At 45.8% G+C, this 26,012-nt stretch overlaps 1 protein-coding gene across 3 annotated transcripts in view; it reads right to left on the reverse strand.

Moving 5' to 3' along the window:
* The window catches only part of BPIFC (BPI fold containing family C), a 49,428-nt gene that overhangs the window by 1,875 nt on the left and 21,541 nt on the right, over positions 1 to 26,012 (reverse strand). For all 3 annotated transcript variants that reach the window (XM_043542404.1, XM_043542420.1, XM_037880380.2), the window contains 14 exons: positions 25,844 to 25,971; positions 25,430 to 25,541; positions 23,780 to 23,908; positions 21,586 to 21,741; positions 19,774 to 19,837; positions 19,185 to 19,245; positions 13,447 to 13,538; positions 8,001 to 8,174; positions 7,179 to 7,232; positions 5,879 to 6,049; positions 5,202 to 5,269; positions 3,547 to 3,589; positions 2,629 to 2,692; positions 711 to 787 (listed from right to left, as the gene is read on the reverse strand). In XM_043542404.1, the coding sequence (XP_043398339.1) occupies positions 711 to 787; positions 2,629 to 2,692; positions 3,547 to 3,589; positions 5,202 to 5,269; positions 5,879 to 6,049; positions 7,179 to 7,232; positions 8,001 to 8,174; positions 13,447 to 13,538; positions 19,185 to 19,245; positions 19,774 to 19,837; positions 21,586 to 21,741; positions 23,780 to 23,908; positions 25,430 to 25,541; positions 25,844 to 25,949 (1,371 nt within the window). In that variant the 5' untranslated portion in view covers positions 25,950 to 25,971. The remainder of the gene's footprint in view (positions 1 to 710; positions 788 to 2,628; positions 2,693 to 3,546; positions 3,590 to 5,201; positions 5,270 to 5,878; positions 6,050 to 7,178; positions 7,233 to 8,000; positions 8,175 to 13,446; positions 13,539 to 19,184; positions 19,246 to 19,773; positions 19,838 to 21,585; positions 21,742 to 23,779; positions 23,909 to 25,429; positions 25,542 to 25,843; positions 25,972 to 26,012) is intronic.

A 26,012-nucleotide genomic window follows, 5' to 3' on the forward strand; every position in this document is an offset into this window, starting at 1 on the left:
GACTGGAGCAATCTGATTGGCTCATTAATTTTCTACAAATTAATTTATTATTGATTCCTGTTTCTAGCAATGCCCTGTGCACCCAAATTAAGGGCTAAGTTCCCGTGCTGAATCAACATATGACTGCAGCAAGCGATGGTAGCAGAATATAGCCCTCTGTTTTTCCATTTGATTATTATATCAGAAGAACCATTGAGGCACAGGATATATTTGAGAGATTTATGACCAGCTGGGACACATACCCATCGGAGCTCATTAATCCTCAGGAAATGCCCTGCATCTTTATCATTATTACTATTATTATATATGTAAAGCTCCAGTTATTCACACTACACGAGGAAGGCCAAATTCTGTTTCATTTATGTTTGAGCAACCCTATTGAACTCAATGGGGTTGCACTAAGAAGATGGAAACTTGAATTTAACTTGTTGGGGCAAATTTAGACAAGGTGTAAAAAGGTGTGTAACTTCTTTGACTTGCAAGGGGTTGTTCTTACTTTCAGCACATTTGAATTTGACCCACTGAGTGCATCTGGCCACTGAATATCCGCACATTTGGCTCAGTTTTATTTTTTCCCTCAAAGAAAGAAAAATTTGAAACTTTTGTGGTATGAAATTTCTCATCTTATACCAAGGATTTTTATTGTTTAATATGCTGACAATCTAGCAAAAGGGGAGTAACTCGTTTTAAGACGAAACCCAGTTTCTCACCTTATTAACTTTAACAACAGGTCTGAAGAGGGTAATTTGGTCCAGGTTAGGAAGAGGGAATCCCTTCTTCAGTTTAACTTAAAAAAAGACAAACAAAATATATATAATACTTAAAAATTATAACTTACACTTCTATAGCACCTTTCCAAGGATCTCAAGGTGTTTACAAACATGAATGAATTAATCCTCACAACACCCCTGGGTGGTAGGTATGATCCCCATTTACAAAGGGGCAAAGAGAGGTCAAGAACAGAAGAATGGCCATACTGGGTCAGACCAAAGGTCCATCTAGCCGAGTATCCTGTCTTCTGACAGTGGCCAATGCCAGGTGCTTCAGAGGGAATGAACAGAACAGGTAATCATCAAGTGATCCATGCCCCGTCGCCCATTCCCAGCTTCTGGCAAACAGGCTAGAGACACCATCCCTGCCCATCTTGGCTAATAGCCATTGATGGACCTATCCTCCATAAACTTATCTAGTTCTTTTTTGAATGCGCTCCCATTGCCTCTGCACTTTGCAGGAAGTGCTCAGCACATTAGCTCTCCTAAGTGTCCTATCCTAAGTCACCTAGAGTTAGCAGAGGAATTGTGAACACAGTCCTGTGCTCCAACCACTAGCAACACCCCCTTTCCTTTGTCTGCACTGTCCAAGAGGGTGAAATACATCCTAGTGAAGAGGTCCATGCACTCCTATTTTGCGGGCTTAAATGGGACTAAAGTGATGCATGGACTTTGTGCTGGTCCTCTGGATAGGGGTTATTTTCACTCAGAATGACTGGCTACGTTAGCACATGGGGCAGTGACATGAATTTCCCCATAGAGCTCCTCCAGTGTGCCTCATCTGTTACTTGTAAAGACCACCTCTAAAGATAATAATAATATTGCTCCTTTTCAATCCAAGCAGCTAGTCAAAGTTTGGGATTCTGGGGATGTTCCAATAGAGAGCAGAAATTCATGGTAGGTATTCTTTGTTCATTTACAAAGACTGTACAAAGTGCTGTGTCTCTGAATGCAGAAGGAAATAGCAGGAACCACTTTCTTTGTCTCACAGCATTCACAAAAGAAGAGCATTCTTTTAATCCTGCACCTTTGACCCAAAAACCTCTTGTAATGGATACTAAACTGCAGACAGGATCATAACACCTCCCAACTTTCTTCTAGGGTCAAGCACTGTGTTTTCATCTGCTCCTTCTGTCTGTCTGTCCTCTGTGTTTTGCCGAGTATTTTGTGTATATGAGGGAGGGCAGAACTCGTTCACCCCCTCGAAAACTCCTGGCCAGGTTCACAACCCTCTTTTGTCTTAGGTGAGGAGTTTGTGATTAACTCATCCTGAGAGTTACATTAATTGAAGAGTGCGTTCACACCCAGTCTAAAAGAGGTTGTGATCCAAGCAGTCACCCGTATCTCTCAGCATAACAATAACAACACTCTTGTATAGCATTTTTGATCCACAGCACTCAAAGCACTTTACTAATGAAGTCAATATCATTACCCTCATTTTACAAATGGGGAAACTGAGGCAAAGAGAGGGGAGTGATTTACCCAAGGTCACCCAGCAGGGCAGTGGCAGAGCTAAGAATAGAATCCAGGTCTCCTGAGTGCCAGTCCAGTGCCCTATATAATTTCTGTGCCCAGTCAGTCCTTGGTTTCTCTGATGAAACTTCAAGTTAGTGCCAGTTGTAGTGGTAGTTTGAGAATGTGTTTACTTGTCTCCTAGAAATTGTCTGATACCCCCAACTGATTTCACATAGGCTACCAGCTGATTGTAATGACATCTTGTCATTTCTCATCTGAGTTGATGTGAAATGGTCCCTAATGGTGAAAAGCCCCATATCACATTACCAATTTCTGGAGCCATATAAGTGTTATTTTGTTAACAGAGATCAGGACCATTAAAGGAACTCGCCACTATCCTTACCATTGGCTGCTGGGATTACTCCATTCCGTAAAACGTAAGACAGGAAATTCTCCAGAAGTGAGACCTGCCATGGGGGAGAAAATGGATTTAGGGCCCACTTCCTGATACTTATGAAGCTGTTCCATACTAAATCCTGGACGGAGTTTTAAGAAGAAAAGTCCTGCTCACATGACCAGACCTCACTTGGGTAGACAAAACCACAAGTGACAACGACCTTTGGTTCTTGAGGCTTGGGGATGATGTAAAAGATACAGAACGCGAGGATCTGGATCTCGTTACCATGCTTGCAATATTTTCATTTAAAATAATCAGTTTCATTTACTTGCGAGATAATTTTAACCGTACAGCAGTATTTGGGAGATTTTAATTCTCCTCTGCTCAGCTTCCTCGAGCTGATCACTTGTCCTCAGGATGAAACTGCTCTCTCTGGGAGGCAGGGTTTTCCCCTATTATGTATTTCAGGCATTTGTGTCTAGTATTGGCTCCCACTCCCTACCTTAATGATGAGAATCTGTGCTTTGTCCCTGCACACCACCACTGCCTCGCTGCCATTCTAGGGTGCATGTTCTAACCTACAACATGCTGTTCCTTCTACTGCTGCATTGCAGATTACTGTTGTACGCTTTGTGGTCATGATTTTAGTGCCTCTCTGATGAAACACGATACACAAAGAAGAGAGATTGGAAAACATCTCATTTTTAGGAGCACTGAAGAGTTGCTGAGAAGAAGTACTGCAATAAATATATATACAGCAGAAAGGACAGACAGAGTTCCAGAAAGAGAGAAAAGAACCACCCAAGGATGAAGTCTAATGATTTAGAAATATGTGTAGGGAAATTCTGCTCCTTACTCTTCAGACTGACATTTTCCCTGAGATTCTTGGCTCTTGTTTCCTAGACACTGAAACCATCAACTTACCTCAAAGAACCCAGCCCTGGAGTCGGCCAGGAAGAGCTGGAATCTGAAAGGAAAGTAGTAAAAGAGGAGTCATTATAAAGGACGAAGGCACATTGTTTTAATCATGTATAGTCACCCTCAGTGACTTCAGGTCCTATGATATGCCCATGACGAGACTCTTCTTTATGGCAATGCGTCCTACATGCTACCTTCCACAGAAAAGAGCAGGAGTGTTTCTGTAAGGCATTGCCTGGAATGTGCACAGAAGGGTGGCCTCGGAGAAGTTTATCCAGGATTGTGAGTGCACTTCTTCCTCTGTGTTTAGTTGTGTATGTCTCACTGATTCATACATTTAACTGCACCAGGTCAAGCACCAAAGATCCCCTGTCTCTCAGATCCTACTGAGAGAAATGTGCTACAGGAGCTAGGAGGTGAAATTCCACTTGGAGAATGTTACTGGTGGTGATGACTTAGCTGAAAAACGTTAGAAGCTCAGTTCAGTTTGCAAGATTTCTGAGGTTCACCCACTGCAACCTTCCTCCTTGTAAACCATTCTGAGGACTTCCTAATCATACCCTCCTCATTAGGTTCCTGACACCCCGTTACTCTCCTTAGGAACTCCCTCCTGAGAGTCTCTGGAGTTTGGACATCTCTAATTCTTCTTGCCTGTTACGGTCTTCCTAGACATGGTTCTTGTGAGCTCGGGTTCCCATCACCCTACCACATAATCCAATGGGTGCTTGGCATTCAGAGTCTGATCCTGTCAAGTGGGCGGGGCTGACCATCACCCATGCTTTTAGATACACATATTTGAAAATCTGGATTCTATTTTTTTTAATGAAAAGTTAAATTCTATAGGAAATGTCATGACCTCAGATGACAGCTTTCTGACCAGCTGGGAGTCATTATGCCAACACTTGGAATCACCACTGTAGCATATACATAGACCAGCCCAAATTCTTTCCCGTGTTCTGGCCCCTTTGCCCTGCTCTGGTTGCACAAAAGGACTGGAAAGCAGCTGGATCAGGCCAGTTGAGGATCCTGCCCCACCATGTGGGGGAGCTCTCAATGATGCAGAATCATCATACTAGGCTCCTGTGCTACCCTCCTATCCAGTCCTGGCAGATGGGGCATGCCAGGAGTGGGGAAGATGTGTGACTGGGGCACAATGTGCACCAGCTATCCCCAGCTGGCAGACAGTCCCTGGGAGGCTGATGACAGCTAGCATAAGTTAGAGCAATGCCATGGCTGGTCTAACCTATGCAGGGACTGGTGCAGAATGACCAAGCAAATCAGGGAATCATAATTAGCTTCTCTTATGGCCCCTGCCTTTCTCTGATGATGAGTTGATCTAAGCATAGGAGAGAATCTCAGTCAAAGATTTTAGACTAATAAATCCAATACAGTTTCCTTTACTAAGCCCTCTATAGAAAAGTACAGAATGAAGCAACAGAAGAAGATTCAATGATCCCAAAATATGGTTGTCTTTCATCCACAGGATTTGGGCAATGTAGCCAAAAGCATCTCAGGGTCCCTACCCTTGTGAGAAAGAAATTGCATTGGCTGCCTTTTCCTTATGCTGGACTAACTGCACAGCTAGGCTGACACAATAAGGCTGTTGTGTTTTAATACTGGGATCATCTGAATGGCCTCAGGTCAAGCTGTCCTGTGTTTACCTGTTCAGACATAATGAGCCAATCAGCTTCTGTTCAAATATAGTCAGACTGGCACTGGTGTTCGCTATCTGCAGGAGAGAAGAGTCTTGAGTTACTGTATCCATATAGAATGGGGTCCTTTCTTAGATTCAAACACAAATATAGTCTCCTTGTATCATTTAAAATGCAACAGTTCCACCTTCTTTGATAAATACTGAAGCTGTCTCATGCAGTGCTACTTTCTGCCTGATTTGGGGTTTGTGTACAGTTCAGCCTTGATTATCTCAATGTCACTGGCAATATTAAAAGTATGGACAACTGAGATTTTCATTAATCAGGGACATTTTCAATGTAATGAATAGATGTCAGGGGACATGACCCATTGCTGTATAACAGGGAATTCTAGAGAACTAAGCTTCAGATAACTGAAGTAGTAATATATCTGGGGTTTTATTCCTCTTTAAGAAAACTCACCTTCCAGTAGCAATGCCCTACAGGCCAGATTGTGCCCCCAAACTTTCGTGTTCAACCCCTGGCTGAAGTTAATGGAATTTGCTTATTTAAGGGCAAAATTTTCCCCTATGTGTTGCAGGTACTGACCTCTAGGACCTTCAAATGCCCTGGTTTCTGGCAGTGCAGAACAACAAACTTATTTTAACTCCTAGATGAAATGTAATCCTCTGGTCCATGGTACTTACTATGTTCACTGTAAACATGGATTGGGTGGTTGAGTCTGGCAGGACAGCAAGCACTTCCATGGAGGCACAGATCTCTAGAGTAAAGGAGTCTGTCTGTAAACTGATCACAGGTGCAGCAGTAGCCCTCAGGTTCAACATTGCGGGGCGTACCTCTACATAATACTGGGCAATCTGTAGGGTTTCAAGGCAAAGAAGGAGAGTCTGAAAGTAGTTTTATATAGAACAGATCTGAATAGTGAAACTTATCATTCATTAAAATAGTTATTTTGAGAGGGTTCCTGAAGATCAAACTTTAGAAAAGGTGTTAACAAGATGGTAGAGTCCTTACGGCAACAGGAATAGGAATGTCTCCTGTGATGATGACCTGATCATCTTTGTCATATCAGGAATGTGGAGGAAAGTCCCCTCCATTACCAGAAGACCCATTCACTTCAACAGATGAGCAATTTCCAGAGGATTAAATTCTAGTTTGTGAACATGTCTGAGACAAAGGAAACATGAATATGGCACTCAAACAAGCCAACAAAGAGGCTGAGGAGCCAGCGTATCACCAGTAGAGTGCATGGTGCTTTGCAGATAAATATGATTATGAGGAACTTTGGCTTAGGAGCTTGGCTACTGCATTTATGATGAGAAAAAAACTATTGTCATCCTGGAAATAGACAGGAACATTTAACCCCTAGAGTGCTGAGATTGTTTAGACTCATGCTCAGCATTTGGCACTAGTTCTTATATTCATTTTCAGTTCCTCAGTTTGTCTCTCCAGCCCAGCAGGAGCCCAAGCTGCATCCTCACTGCCCTCTCCACTCCTGCTCTGTTCATCTTCCTCACATAAACTAAATGAGGCCCCACCATCTCCCTTGTCCTTCCGTAGACCACATGCAAATGTTAGAAGTTGGCACCTTCCTCACACAGGCAGAAAGCCCCGGCTTACTTCCTGCCTACCTGCCAGCTCTGTTTCCCAACATGCAGCCACTTTGCTCTTCACCGCTATCATCATCCTCAGCTGCTGATGCACGCTATCTCTCACCTGTCAGCAGCCAGGTGACCCAAGTCATGCAAATTTGGGCAGGAGAAAGGGGTTCTTAGCAGAGATGTCGTGGGGCCAGTTAGGACTCACTTGAGGCAAGAGTCGTGACCTGGACCTGCCTCCCAGCCACTGTGCGTCTTCCCCTTCTCCAACACAGTGACACACAGTGGCTCCACCAAACCATTGGAGGTTAACCAGTACTCAGATGACACCCACACTGGGACTAGCTAGGGTGGTTTCTGAAGGGTTCACAGAACTAAAGATACCCACCTCAGGAACGATGCTGCCAAATGTCTCTGTCGTTACATTAAAATAACTGGAAAGCTGCAAAACAAATGAAAGAAATTATTCCATCCTGTGTGAGCTTCATGTCTAGGTTTTCTTTAAATCTGCTATTTATTGTCATTTTAATGACCTAGTGCCTTTGAACCTTGGGAAAATTCCTAGGGGGAGTCCTAGAGCACTGAGTCAAATTCTCACTAACGTGCCCAAAAGAAGCCCCCCCACATATTGGAGAAACAAAGATTAAAACCTTCTGCAGAAATACAGGTGCAATATTCTGCTCACATTTGGGCCCGTAGCCACCTGTTTGCTGGGATATATAGAATCCACTGGAGACAGGTCTCAAAGCTCTGCTTGGCCTCCCAGCTACAGGCAAAACTACTATGCTTTGTGACATCTGCTCAGCCCACAGGTAGAGCCAGTTCAGTTCCAGGGATCCCTCCTAGTAGTGAGTCAGCAAAGGCCCCTTAGAAAGCTGCCAGTAAGGCAGCAGAGTCCCCAGCATGAATTTCCTTGTCCTTTTCAGAGGAGCACATGGTTCAGATCTGTGACATATCATTTTGAAGGTGAATTGTGCCTATTTTGTACCTTGTTCAGTGGCACCTCTGAATTTGGCCTCAGAAATCTAGATACTACATAATGGCAAAATAAAGAATTAGTATTAGAGATCATGATCACACTCTGATAACTACATGGCTTGGTTAACACTGAGCCTGTAACTGCACTGCAAATGAGTTTATATAAAATCCCCTTCTCTGAAGGACCAAACCCGGAACACTTTTAATCCCTTCATCTGCAAGTGCCACTCACCTCTTCTACAATGGTGATGTTGAAGGCCCCTGCTGTGTAATAAGCCAGTGAGGCAGACTTAAAGAAATACTCAGAGATGCCGAAGTAAAGCATGGAATCACTCTTGTCTGGGAGAATGAAGGGAGCTTGTACAAAGGCAAGGTCAGTCCAATTTCCAACTGGATAGATTGTGCCCTGCAAAATATTATTGTCATTTATAAAATCAGGGCCTGTCAAAAACTCTGAATGCATTTACAATGGTGGATCTTACAGGGCCCTCCACGGAGAATGCTCTTGGCCTGATTTTCAAAGATGCCAGGCATCCACTTAAGACGCCAGAGGCTACTCAGGGATCAGCACTCTAGAAAATGAGGCAACTTATTCTGTGCCTAAAGATTGATTTTTTTTACATTTTTTTTTTTTTAAATCTTGACCCTTGCCTCCATCCCCAGGAATTCAAATCTGAGAACTCTCATCAAGAGCTATCCAGTGATGTCATATTCTAGATGGTGTGTAAGGAGAGAGGTGATCTCTAAGGCGGGGTGGGGAACCTTTTTTCTATCAGGGGCCATTGACCCACAGAAAGAATCAGTGGTGGGCAGCACACAGTCCTGCAATGGGGGAGGGGGAGGAGCGGCAGAGGCTCGGGGCTTCCCCCAGGCTCTGGGGTGGGGCCAGAAATGAGGGGTTGTGGGTATGGGAGGGGGCTCCAGGCTGGGGCAGGGGGTTGGGGTGCGGGAGGGGGTGAAGGCTCCAGCTGGTGGTGCGGGCTCTGGGGTGGTGTCGGGGATAAGGGGTTTGGGGTTCAGGAGAGGGCTCCGGGCTGGGGCCAAGCGGTTTTGAGTGCGGGAGCAGGCTCAAGGCTGGGGCGAAGGTTGGGGTGGGGAAGGAAGTTCAGGGTGCAGGATCCGGGGGAAGTTGGGGTGTGGGAGAGGGCTCAGGGCTGGGGCAGGGGGTTGGGATGCAGGTGGGGGTCTGGGAGGGAGTTAGGGTGCGGGAGGAGGTTCCAACCTGAGGTGAGGGTTCGGGGTGTGGGCTCCGGCCGGGCGGTGCTTACCTCAGGCAGCCGGCTCCTGGTCAGCAGTGCAACGGGCCTAAGGCAAGCTCCCTGCCTGCCCTGGCTCCGTGCTGCTCTTGGAAGTGGCCACCGTGTCCAGCTCCTAGGTGGAGGGGCCAGGGGGCTCTGCATGGTGCGCGCTGCCCGCGCCCGCAGCTCCCATCTGCCGCGGTTCCCAGCCAATGGGAGTGCGGAGCTGGCGCTGGGGGCAGTGCGCAGAGCTTCCCTGATCACCCCTGCTCCTAGAGGCCTTAGGGACATGCCAGGCACTTCTGGGAGCTAGAGTCGACCCTAGCTTCTCCTTGTAGCGGGGCGAGCCAGTGCTCGTGGCTCCAGCCCTGCATGGGGGTGCTGAGGCTCGGGGCTTCCGGCCCGCGGCACGTAGACTTGCCGCAGGTTGGATGAAATGAAGCAGCGGGCTGGATCCAGCCCGTAGGTTCCCCAGTCCTGCTCTAAGGGCTTGTCCAGAAGGGGACTTAAGGCCTGGTCTACACTACGGGGTTGGGTCGAATTTAGCCATGTTAGGTCGATTTAAAAATGACTGTGTCTACACAACCAATCCCATTCCGTTGACCTAAAGGGCTCTTAAAATCGACTTCTGTAATCCTCCCCGACGAGGGGAGTAGCGCTAAAATCGACCTTGCTGGGTCGAATTTGGGGTAGTGCGGACGCAAATCAATAGTATTGGCCTCCAGGAGCTATCCCAGAGTGCTCCATTGTGACCACTCTGGACAGCACTTTGAACTCCGATGCACTAGCCAAGTACACAGGAAAAGCCCTGGGAACTTTTGAATTTCATTTCCTGTTTGGTCAGCGTGGCGAACTCAGCAGCACTCAGCAGCACAGGTGACCATGAAGTCCCCCCAGAATCATAGAGCGTAAAATGTTTCTACGCTCCCCCTATCATCTCTGTCCCTGAGGTTATCGCAGATTAGAAGGAGAAAAAAATGCACTCGCGATGATATGTTCTCCGAGCTCATGCAGTCCTCCCGCACTGATAGGGCACAGCTTAATGCATGGAGGCATTCAGTGGCAGAGGCCAGGAAAGAATTAAGTGAGCGCAAAGAGCGGAGGCAGGACGCGATGCTGAGGCTAATGGGGGAGCAAACGGAAATGATGAAGTGTCTGTTGGGGGAGCAAACGGACATGATGAAGCGTCTGTTGGAGCTGCAGGAAAGCCAACAAGAGCACAGACCCCTGCTGTATCCACTGTATAACCGCCTACCCTCCTCCCCATGTTCCGTAGCCTCCTCACCCAGATGCCCAAGAACGCGGGGGAGGGGGAGAGGGAGGCTCCAGGCACCCCGCCACTTCACTCCAGAGGATGGCCCAAGCAACAGAAGGTTATCATTCAAACAGTTTGATTTTTAGTGTGGCTACAATAAGCAATGTGGCCTTGTCCTTCCCTCCTCCCCCACCTCACCCGGGCTACCTTGTCTGTTATCTCAATTTTTTTTTAATGAATAAAGAAAGAATGCATGGTTTCCAAACAATAGTTACTTATTTCGAAGGGGGGAGGGTGGTTGGCTTACAGGGAATTAAAATCAACAAAGTGGGTGGGTTTGCATCAAGGAGAAACACACACAACTGTCACATCAAAACCTGGCCAGTCATGAAACTGGTTTTCAAAGCCTCTTTGATGCGCAGTGTGCCTTGCTGTCCTCTTCTAATCGTCCTGGTGTCTGGCTGCTCAAAATCGGACGCCACGCGGTTTTCCTCAACCTCCCATCCCGCCATAAATGTCTCCCCCTTACGCTCACAGCAAGCAGCAATAACAATGGGAATGTTGGTTGCGCTCAGGTCTGACCTAGTCAGCAAACAGCGCCAGCGAGCTTTTAAACATCCAAGGGCACATTCTACCACCATTCTGCACTTGCTCAGCCTATAGTTGAACTGCTCCTTACTACTGTCCAGGCTTCATGAGCCATGGGAGCAAGAGGTAGGCTGGGGTAGGTGCGACTGTGTGGTGCTGCCAGCTGGGAGAGCAGCCTGAGGCAGAAGCCTCCAGCTCACATGATATTCCAGGCAGGACTGAATCTCCATGAGATGAAACTTAAAGAAGAGAATGACCTGGAGTCTCTGGCTCCCATTTGGTGCTCTAAGAGGAGAATAGCCATGTCTGTCCAGGCGCCCTGATCGACCTCACCGAGGTCTGCCAGGAGCACTCAGGAGATGTACGACAGCTATCAGTCCTACTGCACCGTCTGCCGTGAAGCAAGGAGCTGCTACTGTGTAGCAATGCAGTACCGCGTCTGCCAGCAGCACCCAGGAGACGTATGGTGACGATGAGCTGAGCGGGCTCCATGCTTGCCATGGTATGGCGTCTGCACGGGTAACCCAGGAAAAAAGGCGCGAAAAGATTGTCTGCTGTTGCTTTCATGGAGGGAGGGAGGGATGGGGGCCGGATGACATGTACCCAGAACTACCCGTGACAATGTTTTTGCCCCAACAGGCATTGGGAGCTTAACCCAGAATTCCAATACGTAGCGGAGACTGCGGGAACTGTGGGATAGCTACCCACAGTGCACCGCTCTGTAAGTCGATGCTAGCCACGGTAGTGAGGATGCACTCCGCCGACTTAATGCGCTTAGTGTGGACATATGCAATCGACTGTATAAAATTGGTTTCTAAAAATCGACTTCTATAAAATCAACCTAATTTCGTAGTGTAGACATACCCTTAGTGAGTGACAAGCTGGGGTCTAGATCTATAAGCATGCTAGCCTATCATACACTAATTGACTGTGTGGACCCTACTATCATGCACTAAAAGTTCTCTAGTGCTCATTGACCTACTAGGTCAAAGCTGCTACAGCCTGAACCATACAGGGTTTTACAGATCAAAATCAACACCCTGAAATGCACCCAGAAACAAATTGGTAGCCAGTGCAGGCCAAGGAGCACAGGTGATGTAGAAAGAAAAAGTAATATAGGAAAAGCCAAATATACTTGGAGTAACTATTACACTAACTATAACATTAAGCAGGGGAGAAACAGTAAAGGTTTTAAGCTCTGAAGTGCCGAATATTCTGAAACTAGAATACTTTAAAGAAAAAAAAAAAACCTCTGTATCTTTTTACAAAACAAAACAAAATTTAAAATGATTTTTTAAATAGTGAAAATACTCAGGATGTTAAAAATCCAAACTATGTATCCACGTAGTAAAACTAAATTGTTTTTACACTTCACGTAGCATGACAAGAAAATCTTACTACTCAGAACCACACCTAAGCAGGATGCATCATGTTTCCCTCATGTTTCCCTTAGTTGAAGGAATCTCCCAGGGTCTTGAATCTTATGCTTTGTCTACACTGGCACTTCGTCACCAAAACTTTGTCGTTCAGGGGTGTTAAATAAAACACACCGCCGAATGACAAAAAGTTTTACTGACGAAAAGCGCCGGTGTGACCAGCGCTTTGCCAGCAGGAGTGCTCTCCTGCCAACAAAGCTGCTGCCGCTCATGGAGGGTGGAAATTTTTTATCAGCAGGAGAGCTCTCTCTTGCTGACAAACAGTATGCATCCGATGAAGTGAGCTGTAGCTCACGAAAGCTTATGCTCAAATAAATTGGTTAGTCTCTAAGGTGCCACAAGTCCTCCTTTTCTTTTTGCGAATACAGACTAACACGGCTGCTGCTCTGAAAGCAGCTCCACTGTGTGCCTTTTAGCGGCACGGCTGTAGCGGCACAGCCATGTCACTAAAAGCCTCGCAGTGTTGCCATAGCCTCAGCAGCGCTCTTCAGACTTGGCTTGCTCTCTCTCTCTGTCTACTCCCTGGATTTGTTGTTTAATCTTGGCTCCTAAAATGTACACTCTCTCCCCCTCTCTCGTTCCAGGGTCCTGATCTTCTAATTCATACAACGCCCATTGAAATCAATGGACAGGATAATCAGGCCCCAGAAATCTACTTCCCTCTCTTCTCCTAGGGTTGGTTACACACTGTGTTTTCCCTCTTTTCCTTTCTCTCTTTTTCCTTTTAACCTGCTCAATCTTCTTTTACTGCTCTCTACTTGCTATGGGAAATTGACCAACAGAATCAAAATGACCTGTTCTGTTAATTTATTTAACAACCATGTCATGTTTCTACAACAGAATTGTTCGAAAAAACAAACCAAATGAGACATTGCTTTGGAGTTTCTCATCAGATTCAGGTCATAATGTTGAAGCAAAACCAAACATCTGTTGTCTCTTGTCTTGGATTGTAATCTCTTTGGGGCAGGAACTGTCTTTTTGTTCTGTGTTTGTACAGTGCCCGGCGCAACGGGTTATCGGGCTATGACTGGGGCTCCTAGGTGCTATGGTAATACATATAAACAATAATAATAATAATATAATAAACATGCCAATCTAACAAAGGATAAGAAGTCTATCAAAAGAACACAGTTGTAGACAGCTAGCATTAAAGTCAATTACCTTTAAGTCCAGATCAATGTATGATTGGAAGACTCCTGGAGAGTGAACTAGGGAGTAGTCTATTTGGGCAAAGGCATCGATCTGGGTTGGGACTGTAAAGGTGGTAGACAAAACAAAACAGCTATTAAGTATAACACAGCCAGTAATGTTTAATTAAGAGTGAATGCAGTTCTTGGATGAGAAAATGCTCAAAACAAGAAGGGAGGAAAAAATCAAAACAAATGTTTGTGGTTAAGAACTCAAGGTGTTCTCTTTGGAAACCCCACTGACCAACAATGACTAGATGACCTCCTGAGGTCCCTTCCAACCCTGGTATTCTATGATTTCTTGACATTGTTGACCACTTCTGAGTGCATCCTATGGGTCTGTAACTTGCAATTGATTTCAGTTGAAGTTCTGTGCTTACAGAGAGGGAAGAATGGACCCTTAAAATATTGTGGGAAGGAACGGGTAAGTACTACACCTTTTGGGATCAACCCTGCAAAGTGCTGGGTACCTCCTTCAAGATACAGAGTGCCCTCAACTCTCCCAGTCTTCAGGGATAATTGATGACATACAGCACCTCCCAGGAAGCAATCAGCACCTTGCAGGTTTCGGCCATTATAGATGAAGGCCAGATTTTCAAAGGTACGTAGGCATCTAAAGAAGCAGATAGGGGCTAATGGGATTTTCTAAGGCCTGGTCTACAGTATGCGATTATTTTGGAATTAGCCGAGTTACTAAAATGACCAAACCAGTTTTTTCGATTTAAAGGGCTCTTTACTCCGATTTCTGTACTCCACCTCGGCAAGTGGAGTAGTGCTAAAATCGAGATCGCAGTTCCGGGTTACAGGTACTGTGGACGCAATTCGATGATATTGGCCTCCGGGAGCTATCCCAGAATGCTCCCTGTGACCACTCTGGACAACACTCTGAACTCCAATGCACTAGCCAGGTAGGCAGTAAAAGCCCCGGGAACTTTTGAATTTCTTTTTTGGTCACCATCAGCACAGGTGACCATCAGCACAGTAAACCATCACAAGTAACCATGCAGAGTCCACCATCTCAAGAGACCACACAGTCCCGGATTCGCTGATGAGCTTCAGCATGGTCCGAACGGGAGGTACTGGATCTCATTGCAAGTTGGGGAGACGAATCTGTTATGGCAGAACTACGTTCCAAAAAAAAGGAATGCAAATACATATGCTAAAGTCTCCAGGGCCATGACGGAAAGAGGCTACTCCGGGGACACAGAACAGTGTCGTACAAAAATCAAGGAGCTCAGGCAAGTGTATCAAAAAGTCAGGGAGGTGAACGGGTGCTCTGGGTCACAGCCCCATACATGCCGCTTCTACCGTGAGCTGCATGCAATTATGTGGGGTGATGACACTACTACCCCACCACTGTCCATGGACACTTGCAAGGGGGGAGTAGCACGGAGCGAGGAGGATGAGTTTTTGTAGGACGAAGAGGAGGAGGAGGAGGAGGAGGACAGTGCACAGGTGGCAAGTGGGGAATCTGTTTTCCCCCCTAGCCAGGAACTATTCTTAACGCTGGAGCCAATAGCGTCCCCCTACTCCCAAAGCATGCTCCCGGACCATGACCCTGAAGAAGGCACTTCTGGTGAGTGAGAGCTTGATCAGAGCCACGCGGTCGGGGGTGGGAGGAAACCCAGCTGTGCTGGGCTGTTCGTGTTTAGTTTAAAGGGCTCATCCCTGCTCAGAGCCTCATCGGAGTCCCGCGGGGTGTGTGTGTGGGGCGGGGGGAGGAGCGAGGGTGTTGTGTGAAGCGATCATCCCAGAGAGCCCGCAGGCTGCCTGCAAGCTGAATTCTGTTGCCTGGCTGCTGCCTGCAAGCTGAATTCTGTTGCCTGGCCGCATATGATGGCTTACTCACACCAAAGTGGCAGACACTTCAGTATAGAAAGCAAAATGTGACCTTGTACAGAAAGAACATGTGCTGTGTACTATGAATTGCCTGTTTCACTGAGAAACAGTGTCCCCTTTGTTCTCTAAAATGTATCTTTTAAAATACTACCCTCCCTTTTTCTCCTCCTGCAGCAGGTGCAAATGTTTCAATGCGGCCCCTATCTACTCCATCCCAGAGGCTGGTCCAGATTAGAAGGCGGAAAAAATGAACTTGGGACGACATGTTTGCTGAGCTCATGCAATCCTCCCGCACTGATAGGGCCCAGCTGAATGCGTGGAGGCAAACAATTGCGGAGTCGCGTAAAGCGTTACATGAATACAAAGAGAGGAGGGACGCATGTGATGGGAGCAGGCAGGATGCTATGATCAAGCTCATGGGGGAGCAAACTGACAAGCTTCGCTGTATGGTGGATCTAATGCGGGAAAGGCAGCAAGACCACAGACTGCCACTGCAGCCCCTGAATAACCGCCCTCCCTCCTCCCCAAGTTCCATAGCCTCCTCACCCAGACGCCCAAGAACATGGGGGTGGGGAGGCTACGGGGACCCACACAGTCAACCCCAGAGGATTGCACAAGCAGCAGAAAGCTGGCATATCCTAAATTTTGATTTGGTTTCTGGACTTGTCCTTCCCTCCTCCTCCACCCCCCAACCCAACTCTCCCCCCAAATCTAGCTTCTGATTTCTCTCAATGTTTTGTGCAACAAATAATAAAGAACGGTTTTTAAACAACTGTGACTTTATTTCCTTTAATATATATATAGGGGGCAGGTAACTTTAAGAGAAACAAACATAACTCTCACATCATACCCTGGCCAGTCATGAAATTGGCTTTCAAAGCTTCTCTGATGTGCAGCATGCCCTGCTGCGTTCTTCTAATCGCCCTGTTGTCTGGCTGTGCGAAACTGGCTGCCAGGTGAGTTGCCTCAACCTCCCACCCCGCCATAAACATCTCCCCCTTACTCTCACAGATATTGTGGAGCACACAACAAGCAGCAATTACAGTTGGAATCTTGGTTGTGCTGAGATCTAACTGAGTCAGTAAACTGCGCCAGCGCGCTTTCAAACATCCAAAGGCACATTCTACCACCATTCTGCACTTGCTCAGCCTATAGTTGAACAGCTCCTTACTACTGTCCAGGGTGCCTGTGTACGGCTTCATGAGCCATGGCATTAAGTGGTAGGCTGGGTCCCCGAGGATAACTATAGGCATTTCAACATCCCCAACAGTAATTTTCTGGTTTGGGAAGTAAGTCCCTTCCTGCAGCTGTTCAAACAGACCAAAGTTCCTGAAGATGCGAGCTTCATGCACCTTTCCCGGCCATTCCACGCTGATGTCGGTGAAATGTCCCTTGTGATCCACCAGTGCTTGCAGCACCACGGAAAAATACCCCTTGTGGTTTATGTACTGGCCACCCTGGTGTTCTGGGGCCAAGATAGGGATATGCGTTCCGTCTATTGCCCCGCCGCAGTTAGGGAACCCCAGCGCAGTAAAGCCATCCACAATGGTCTGCACATTTCCCAAAGTCATTACCCTTGATAGCAACTGGTCAATGATTGCGTTGGCTACTTGCAGCACAGCAGCCCCCACAGTAGATTTCCCCACTCCAAACTGATTCCTGACTGACTGGTAGCTGTCGGGCATTGCAAGCTTCCACAGGGCTATGGTCACTCGCTTCTCAACTGTGAGGGCTGCTCTCATTTTGGTGTCTTTGCGCTTCAGGGCAGGGGACAGCAAGTCACAAAGTTCCATGAAAGTGGCCCTACGCATATGGAAGTTTCTCAGCCACTGGGAATCATCCCATACCTGCAACACTATGCGATCCCACCCGTCTGTGCTTGTTTCCTGGGCTCAGAATCGGCATTCCACAGCATGAACCTGGCCCAACAGCATCATGATCTCCCAATCGCCACATGCAGTGCTTCTAGGAACGTCTATGTCCATGTCCTCATCAGTATAGTAATCGCGCTGTCGTCGCTTCCTCTGCTGGTTTTGCAGGTACTGCACATACTGCTGGATAATGCGCGAGGTATTTACAATGGTCAAAACTGCAGCAGAGATCTGATCGGGCTCCATGGCTATGATGCCTGCACGGGTAATCCTGGAAAAAGGGTGCGAAATGTAGGAGAGCAGAGTGGCAGCGGAAGCTGCGCTTTTTGGTTCACCGTAGGCGAACAACGGCTGAAAATGGTTGTCTTCTGTGGCCTTCACGGAGGTGGAAGCCCAGGACAGACGACATGGAGAAGCTTGGAAGCGTGGCAATAGCGGGAGAGCAGAGTTGGCGGCAGAAGCTGTGCTTTTCGGTTCACAGCAGCTGAACAATGGCAAAAAATGGTTGTCTTCTGTGGCTTTCACGGAGGTGGAAGCCCAGGACAGACAACATGGAGAAGCTCGGAAGCATGGCAATAGCGGGAGAGCAGAGTTGGCGGCGGAAGCTGTGCTGCTCGGTTCACGATGGCCGAGCACAGTTGAGTTGGAGAGGTGGATTCATAGTAGCAGGAGAGCAGCAGCGCACCATCTGCTGAAAGCAGTATGGTGTCTGCACACCAAAAAGGCGCGAAATGATTGTCTGCCATAGCTTTCTGACGACACACACCCAGAAACACCCGCGAGAATGTTTTTGCCCCATCATGCACTGGGAGCTTAACCCAGAATTCCAATGGGCGGTGGGGACTGTGGGAACGCTACCCACAGTGCATTCGATGCTAGCCTTGGAACTGTGGATGCAATCTGCTGAATTCACACGCTTTAGTGGGGACACAGAAGACAGAATGTATAAAATAGCTTCTGAAAATTTGAATAGAATAATTTCGAAATAATTTTGTACTGTAGACATACCCTAAGGCACCTAAGCAACAGGTAAGGTGCTTAACTCCCATTGATTTCAGTGTACAGCCCCTTTGACCTTCTCTATGGTGTGTTTAGCTCCATATTGGATTGAAATTCCATCGTAGTGGTACAAGGCTGATAGAAGATCATTACATCTGGAGTACGCTCATTGAAATGGAATAGCTTTAAACAATAGACTGACGCCCAAACAGGAGAACTGGTTTATCAGGAGAGAAGTCACTTGGCAATGCAGTCACCTGCTAGGGGTCTCTGATTGGCTGGGGAGGCTGATCCAGGAGACCCCTAACAAAGGGACTGGACGGTTATAAAATATAGTAGCTAATCTATTCAGAGTCCTCCCTGACCATTTTTCATGAGCTCAAGCTGAGAGGAAGAGCTGCATGTAGCAGGCTGATGAGAAAAGTGGAAACCTGCCTTCCTGAACACAGATGGGCCTCCAAGGATTCCCAAGGGAAGGGACAGCGGGAAGGGAGAGCTAGCGAGTGGAAAGCATTTAGGATGTTTGTTGTTTTATAAATGATCTGTACTCTCTTGGGCTTTATCTGTTACATAAAAGAGCAATGTGCAGGGTGTCTCTGTGTGTGTTCTATGCTTCACAACTGCCATGTGCCTCCTGAAAGGATAAACTATAACCCAGCAGGCTCACACCTTTTGATGGAGTTCTGGGAGAGGGTGTGTTTAAACTATTGAGGTATCTTGGAGCATCAGTGCTGGTTCTGGGTATCTAAGAGGCTCCATTGCCAGTAGCAGGCTGAGAGTCAGTGCCCAAGAAAGGTGCCAGAGAAGCCCAGGGAGAAAACAGTGCTACAGATTGCTGAGACCCAGGGACGTTTAAACCAACCAGTGACCCATCACAGCTGTCTGATGGGTACCCAGCAGTGGGAGCTCAACCAAGATCTGTGACAGTAGCTGACAAGAAAACAACAAAATCTGAACAGCATAAGATGAGAATTGTAAAGAAAAGGCAACATCAGAGACTCACCCTGAAGTGTTCTGAGCTGTGCATCAATCTGCTGGATCCCTTGTCTGATGTTTGGACATGACTGTATAAAAATACAGAGAGATTACGTACTGGCTAGTATATATTGTATCCTTTCCTCTCTAGTGGATGAAAGTCAGATCTGCTCAAGTAACTGTGATTATCTCACTCTCTAGTGGCATGTCCACAAATTCCTATTTTATCCCTTATGATGTATGTATGCAGTTTAACTGACAACCACAATGTACATAGCCACAGATGTGTTTACTGTGAGGAGCATGAGTGTAAAAAATAACTGATCATCATAGCTCCATGAGCTAAGTTGCTGGCCCTGCTACAGCCCCTTTGTGCAAGTCAGCCAGAGGGAGAATCTGACCTATGGTGTTTATGATTATTGCCATGGCCAGGAATTGAAGAGCTTATTTGGAAGTTGGTGCCTGCAAACTGAACTTGCTGGTCAGTGCAGAATCAGGTTGTATTTTTTCTAGTTATCATATTATTCCTTAATCAAGTTCAAGACTGTTGCCTCTGAGATGATGCAGTTTCATGTATTCCTTAAGTTTCTCCCTTTAAACAATTTATAAAGACTTACATGTATATCCAAGTTCCTGTGAATGGGCTTCTCCAGGTATTTAGTAAAGAATTTATAGAGCCAGCTGGAGAAAAGAAAAAGAAGAGAAAAGCCATTGCTTCAGTTAGTTGAACACTATAGTTTCTGTGTGTCATACATCCTAATATACTTACACGTGTAAACTGGACCTGTGTGAAATCTAGTATCCTAGCAGACAACTAATCTAATAAATGTTGTATTAATTTATTTGTAGGCCCCAGTATCACAACATAACCTGTACGAGGATAAAAGCCCAGTGTATATTGGACCTGTTTGTAATCTGAAAACTGCCAAAAGGCCACCTTTTGAATGGAGATCATTTCAGTGCTATGCACACTAAGATCTATGGAAATGAAAAGCACCATCAAGATTAGGAGTAATTAGACTGGGCAGCTGCATGAAGGCCTGCTCATCAGCCTCAGACAGGGGCGGCACCAGCCCTGCCCCCGCTCTTCAGTTAAGTGCCGGCCCTGCCTCCTTCCCTAAGCCATGCCCTCTTGCCAGGTCAAAGGCTGGAAGCTGAAGCTTGGCTGTGTGGGGTAGATACTGTTCTGACTGGGGCTATAGTGTGTGCAGCTGTGGCATGCCTGTCTCCTCTTCCTGCTGCTGCTCCTTGGAGCCCGGGCTGTTCCTCAGCTCCCCACTGCTCTTTGACTGCTCACAGCTGGTAAGAGCTGCCTGGGCAGGGGGACCTGCTCTGGGCTGATAGAGCCATCAGGGAGTAGCGACCGTATGGGGCACAGCCCAGGAGCCTGGGCTGGAGCTGGTCAATCTGGACTACTGCAGGGAGCCCCGGACCCCCCACCTGCCCTGGGTGGCACGCCCTGGTGGGAAGGGACATGGATCGGCGCTGCTCTCGGGCACCTTGGTCTCCAACCTGGACTTACTTCTGCACTGCTGCTGGCAGCAGGTGCTGTCTTCAGAGCTGGGTAGCCAGAGAGTGGTGGCTGCTGGCCAAGAGCCCAGCTCTGAAGGCAGTGGGACCATCAGCAGCAGTGGAGAAGTATCTGGGTAATGTTTGACCTTTGTACTGGGAGAGGTGGGTATGGCGGGGGAGGCTAAGGCAAATTTTGGGGTCGCTATAGCCCCTACAATCCCCCTTCCCCAGTAACACCTCTGGCCTCAGATATAGGACACGCCTTCTCATTCTCACCTAGAGAGGTTGAGGATTAGAATATTATCTATAAAACAGTGAATGTTAGTGTTGAAATAGCATGTGGAACAGCCCACTCATCCATGCTTTCTCTCTCACTGTCTAAAAAGGGCTCCAGCACAAACCAAATGGCAGAAGCTGTACCACCAATGTACGTTCCCTTCTGAATGATACATTTATTTTAATTCTCGGGGTGAACTTCATTCAAAATTTGGGCTACATTTTCAAGTTGGCCTCCAATTGTACATGGGCAATTCTGCATGTACAAGAAACCTATGCATACAATTTTTGCTGTGTTATCACCAACAGACACCAGTGATAAACTTTACAGGCACTTAATTTATTTACACTCAATTTGTTTGTGGAAATTACAGTTTGTGTATTTAAATTCTATCTTTTCTGTGTACACAAATGGCACATGTTGTGTACTTGCAAAATGAGATCATGTTCTGAAAATCTGGCCTGAGAAGATTAATTTTCAAACTTGGGGACCTGGATTAGGGCCTGCATTCTGGATTTTGGTGTCCACACTATCAGATAGACTCCTAAAAATGTATCTGGGTTACTAATTTTGACAAGTGGGCCTTGCACCATTGACTTTGTTACTTTCCACTAGAGTGTATAAAATCTCTTGCACATACCTGATTGTTCCATTCAGCTTGACTTCCACACCCCTAATACTCATCTGGCAGCTATCCAGTGACATTGATGGGTGACCTGTGCTATCTTGTGACATGGCAAAGACTGCTGTAATAAATACTCCTGAAATGGACACTGTAGCTCTTCCACTGTCTTTGCTGCACAGACAAAAACAAACTCAGTTGAAAAATCTACTTACAGGGAACATCCAAGAATCTAATGGAACAAAGTGACTCTGTTTCTTTCACTGAGGAAGAAATGACATTGTTTTGCCCCTCTCTATTGATTAAAGTAGATTGTAGAAGTAGTTCCTGTAAAGAATCAGGTTCCACACACTAATCTTGAAAGTGTGAATGTTGGAATGATGTTGGATTTGTCAAGGTTGCCTAATGTCATAATTTCACAGAGATCATCCGTCTGATCCATGCCAAATGGTGACTCTGCCATGATCTTTGTGAGCTGTAATAATACTGTCACAAAAGAGCCATGGAACTGCAATAGAAAGAGCTACTTAGGTTCGAGAGTGAATGTGATTATGACTTTCTCATAGAATGCAGTAAATTTCCCTTAGTCTGGGGTCCAAAGTGGTGTCATCCTACACACTAGGGAATTGAAAGTTGAGCAACAAAAATGGACTGGAAGGACTGGCCTAGGAGGAACGAGTACAGGATCTGAAAATACATATATCAGAAAAATGATGACCATGCTAAATGTCTATATTAAGTATTTGTTATTATTTATACATTTATATATTATTTATACAATGCAATATGTATGCATGGCACTTTATAGACAAGTAAAAATGAAATGACAATCCTTGCCCTTACAATCTAAATATTTCAAGAATGTAAATAGCATGGCGGGAGAACTTACTCAGCATGTCACAGCTAAATACAACATGGAACAGATTATTTAGCATAAGTACATAACACATTTCAAAGCTCACCTTAAGTGATCACTCTCGTTACAGTGTGTATGGTAACACCCATTGTTTCATATTCTCTAAGTATATAAATCTCCCCACTGTATTTTCCACTGAATGCTTCTGATGAAGTGAGCTGTAGCTCACGAAAGCTTACGCTCAAATAAATTTGTTAGTCTCTAAGGTGCCACAAGTACTCCTTTTCTTTATTCAAGGGGAAGTGGCCCGTTAACACCCCTCCAGTTACAGGGAGGAAACGAAGCTGGGGGGAAGGGAGGTTGATCAGTGGGTTACAGATCGTAATAAGCCATAAATCCAGTGTCTCTGTTCAGACCATGATTTTCAGTGTCTAGCAAAGTTATCAATTTAAGCTCCCAGGCTTATCTTTTGAAAGTGTTGTGCAGGTTTCCTTTGAGGACAAGGACTGATAGGTAAGCTATAGAGTGATCGCTCTGTAAAAAGTGTTCGCCCACTGTGTTACTTAGTCAACAATAATGTAGACAGTCCTGGGGGCCTCTCCAGAGAAGCCCAGGAGTGGGAGGGTGTAAAGATAGCTTAAAACCACCATAGTCTGCACTTCCCCTAGGCTGTGAATTCCGTGCTGTGCCTCTCGGGGCATGTCTACACTGGAGCTGGAGGTGTAATTTGGGTAGACATACGCTAAAATAGCCATGTAGTCGCAGCTGCTTGTGCGGCAGGACAGGCTAGCCATCCTCAGTACATACCTAGGGTCTCTGATGGAATTGTACTCGGGGCTGCTATCCCATCCCACCTTCCGAGCAGCTGCCGCTACACACCTATTTTTAGCACACTGGTTTGATCAGGGTTAGTGCGGGTATGTCTACTCAAACTGGAAATTACACCTCCAGCTCCAGTGTAGCTGTACCCTTGGAGGCGTAGCATAGAAGCTCACTTACTGTAACTGCACTTTAATTACAGTGCTCTGGTTATTATAGAGTGCGACACACTGTACAATAAACTTCCTAAACACTGAGTTAGCTAGCGGGCTGGACAATGCCAGCACACTAATAGATCTTTGATCTTTTACTTGCCACTGACGCATCATTAGCGGTGGGATCTCTATTAACATCACAGTGTTACTTGGAAAGGAATGTCTTACAATGGAGAGCTCTGTTAGACTGAATGGTGTATGCTAACAAATTGATGATGTTAACTGATAAAAAGTACCTGGACTTAGACAACTAAAATTTGTGTTTTCCATTTTAATTTTTCTTCCACTAGAAAATACTTGGGATGCACAGTTCTATACTTACAACAACCAGGTCCTGATGCTCCAGTTCATGCTGAAGGTTGCGTAAGCACGTTGAGTTGATAGTTTAATCCCAATCCCAGGTATGAGGGATACGGAAGCATCTGGAAATTCAATGGTGTTAATTCTTACCCTATAAAATCAGAAATAAGGATATTAGTTTGCATTTCAAAAGCAAACGAGAATCTGAATCAAAGTTTAAACTTGATTCAGGGCCAAACTCTGCTTCTGAGAGAGAGAAATTCTCAGAAGCAAGACCGAGCCTTACCCCATGGCAGAAATGTCCCGCTCCAGCACTGAAGTGAACTCTACCCCTCTTTCTATTCCAAATAAGATGAATGCCATGAATGTCCCAGTCACTGGAGGTTTTTAATAACAGGTCAAACAAACATGTCCGGGATGGTCTAGGTTTACTTGGCCCTGCCTCGCTACGGAGGGCTGGACTGGGTGACCACTTGAGGTTCCTTCCAGCCCTACATTTCTATGATTCTATGAATGTGTCTCATCTCTCAGAATCAAGATTCTGGTGTAAATATTTGAAATTATTAATATCAAATTCACTTTATGTGACGATTCTTGCAACAACTATTCACAAATTGCTGTGTTGGGAGAACATCCCTGCCAGACAGCTTATTCACTTGACTAGTCCTGGGAAGCAAACACAAAGATCATCGTTGAAGTGTATTCATTTAAAACGTTTGAATTAATGTTCACTGATAACATTTGCAATATTCACCCAGCTCCATCTATTACTAATCTCTAGCAATATCTTGTAGTTTTTCTGGAGATTGTATGGGCCAAATTTTCAAGGGGTGATGTCCCATTTGCATTTGCCAGTGTGTTTTCACATACAGTTAGCTCAAGTGTGCATGCAAATTAGGTAAATGTTTATGTGAGCAACCAGCTGGATGTCTGTCTAACCTTTGTGCATCCATGTGTGTGATTTGTGCATGCATTTAAGGTAAACTGAGCAATCAAAGGCAGACTAACAGTTACATACATAGATTTGCTTGAGACCTTCTGCCCTCCCCTTTGAAAGTTTGATCCTGTACATTTTAATTTTGTGCTTTTCATTACTCCAAATCTATAATTTCTGTATCACTTGTGTTCAGTGTTTGAGACTCAGTTTGCCTTCTGCATTTGAGATCTTTGAACCTGGTCAGTGACATACCTGCTGGCTCTTAGACTCATACTTCAGGTACAGCATGACCTATTCGTCTGAAAATATGGACATTTCCTGCAAGGATTCCTACCAATAAGTAGAATATAATGTTTACCTTTTTCTTTCTTTCCTATAACTGTCAAACTGATTTGCAGTACCTATATCTTAGGTGTCAATCAGATATCAGGACCCTTACCCAAGTCATGCTGGTAGCACGATAATTTACTCACAGCTATATTCTGAATCAGTAGCAAGTATCCCAGAGTAATCCAAAGTGCATTATGGACACTGGTCGTCTTGAAGGATTTGCCTCCAGCCTCAAATCATAAATGTGTGCATTGCCCTTTAAATTATAATCAGTGTATGACATGGTGTTACCTCCATGACAACACATAAGCACAGTACCCTAGATAGAATGCAGTGTGCTGACACTACATTGCAAAGAGCTATTTCATGCTATTGTTTTAAAATACCCTTTCCTAGTTTGCTTACCCTGAAATTGTGTAGTCCACATCACCAACTCCAGATTTCTCCCGGCCACTCCAATCTGGGAAGCTTTCTTCTTTCATTCTTTGCTTCAGGATCTCCAGCCCAATCTTCTTGCCTGCAAGGGTACAGAGACCTCTTCAGTTCCCTAATATAATTGGGAAGTTTACACAATGTAGTTCAAGTTTAGGGAATTTCTACTGCTGCCCCCTTCCCTCCATATCTGGGAGTTGCTCTTTCACTTGCCCTGCCATATCTGTGGACTCTTCTTCTCCCTCCCACCATGCCATTCCCTCCTTACATTTAATCTTTAAACCTTCCTTTTCTCTATAGCGGTGAGCAACTCATTCTCAGGGTGTTCTTATACTTTGCACTAAGGGCTCAATATAATAAGGTAACTATTGGAAGTTTCAGACTTACCATAGTCCAGCCCTTTCTGTGTAATCCTGACTTTGATCCCAGAGTTAGCATCAAGCTGCTGGATGAGCAAACATAACACGAGGAAAAAATACCAAAATTTCAGCATCTTTTCCTGTTTTCACAGCGACCTGTTGACAATATTTATAATTAAACAATGCAGATTCATGCA

This window comes from Chelonia mydas, chromosome 1 (assembly GCF_015237465.2).
Source record: "Chelonia mydas isolate rCheMyd1 chromosome 1, rCheMyd1.pri.v2, whole genome shotgun sequence".
In the NCBI taxonomy this organism is placed as follows: Eukaryota; Metazoa; Chordata; order Testudines; family Cheloniidae; genus Chelonia; species Chelonia mydas.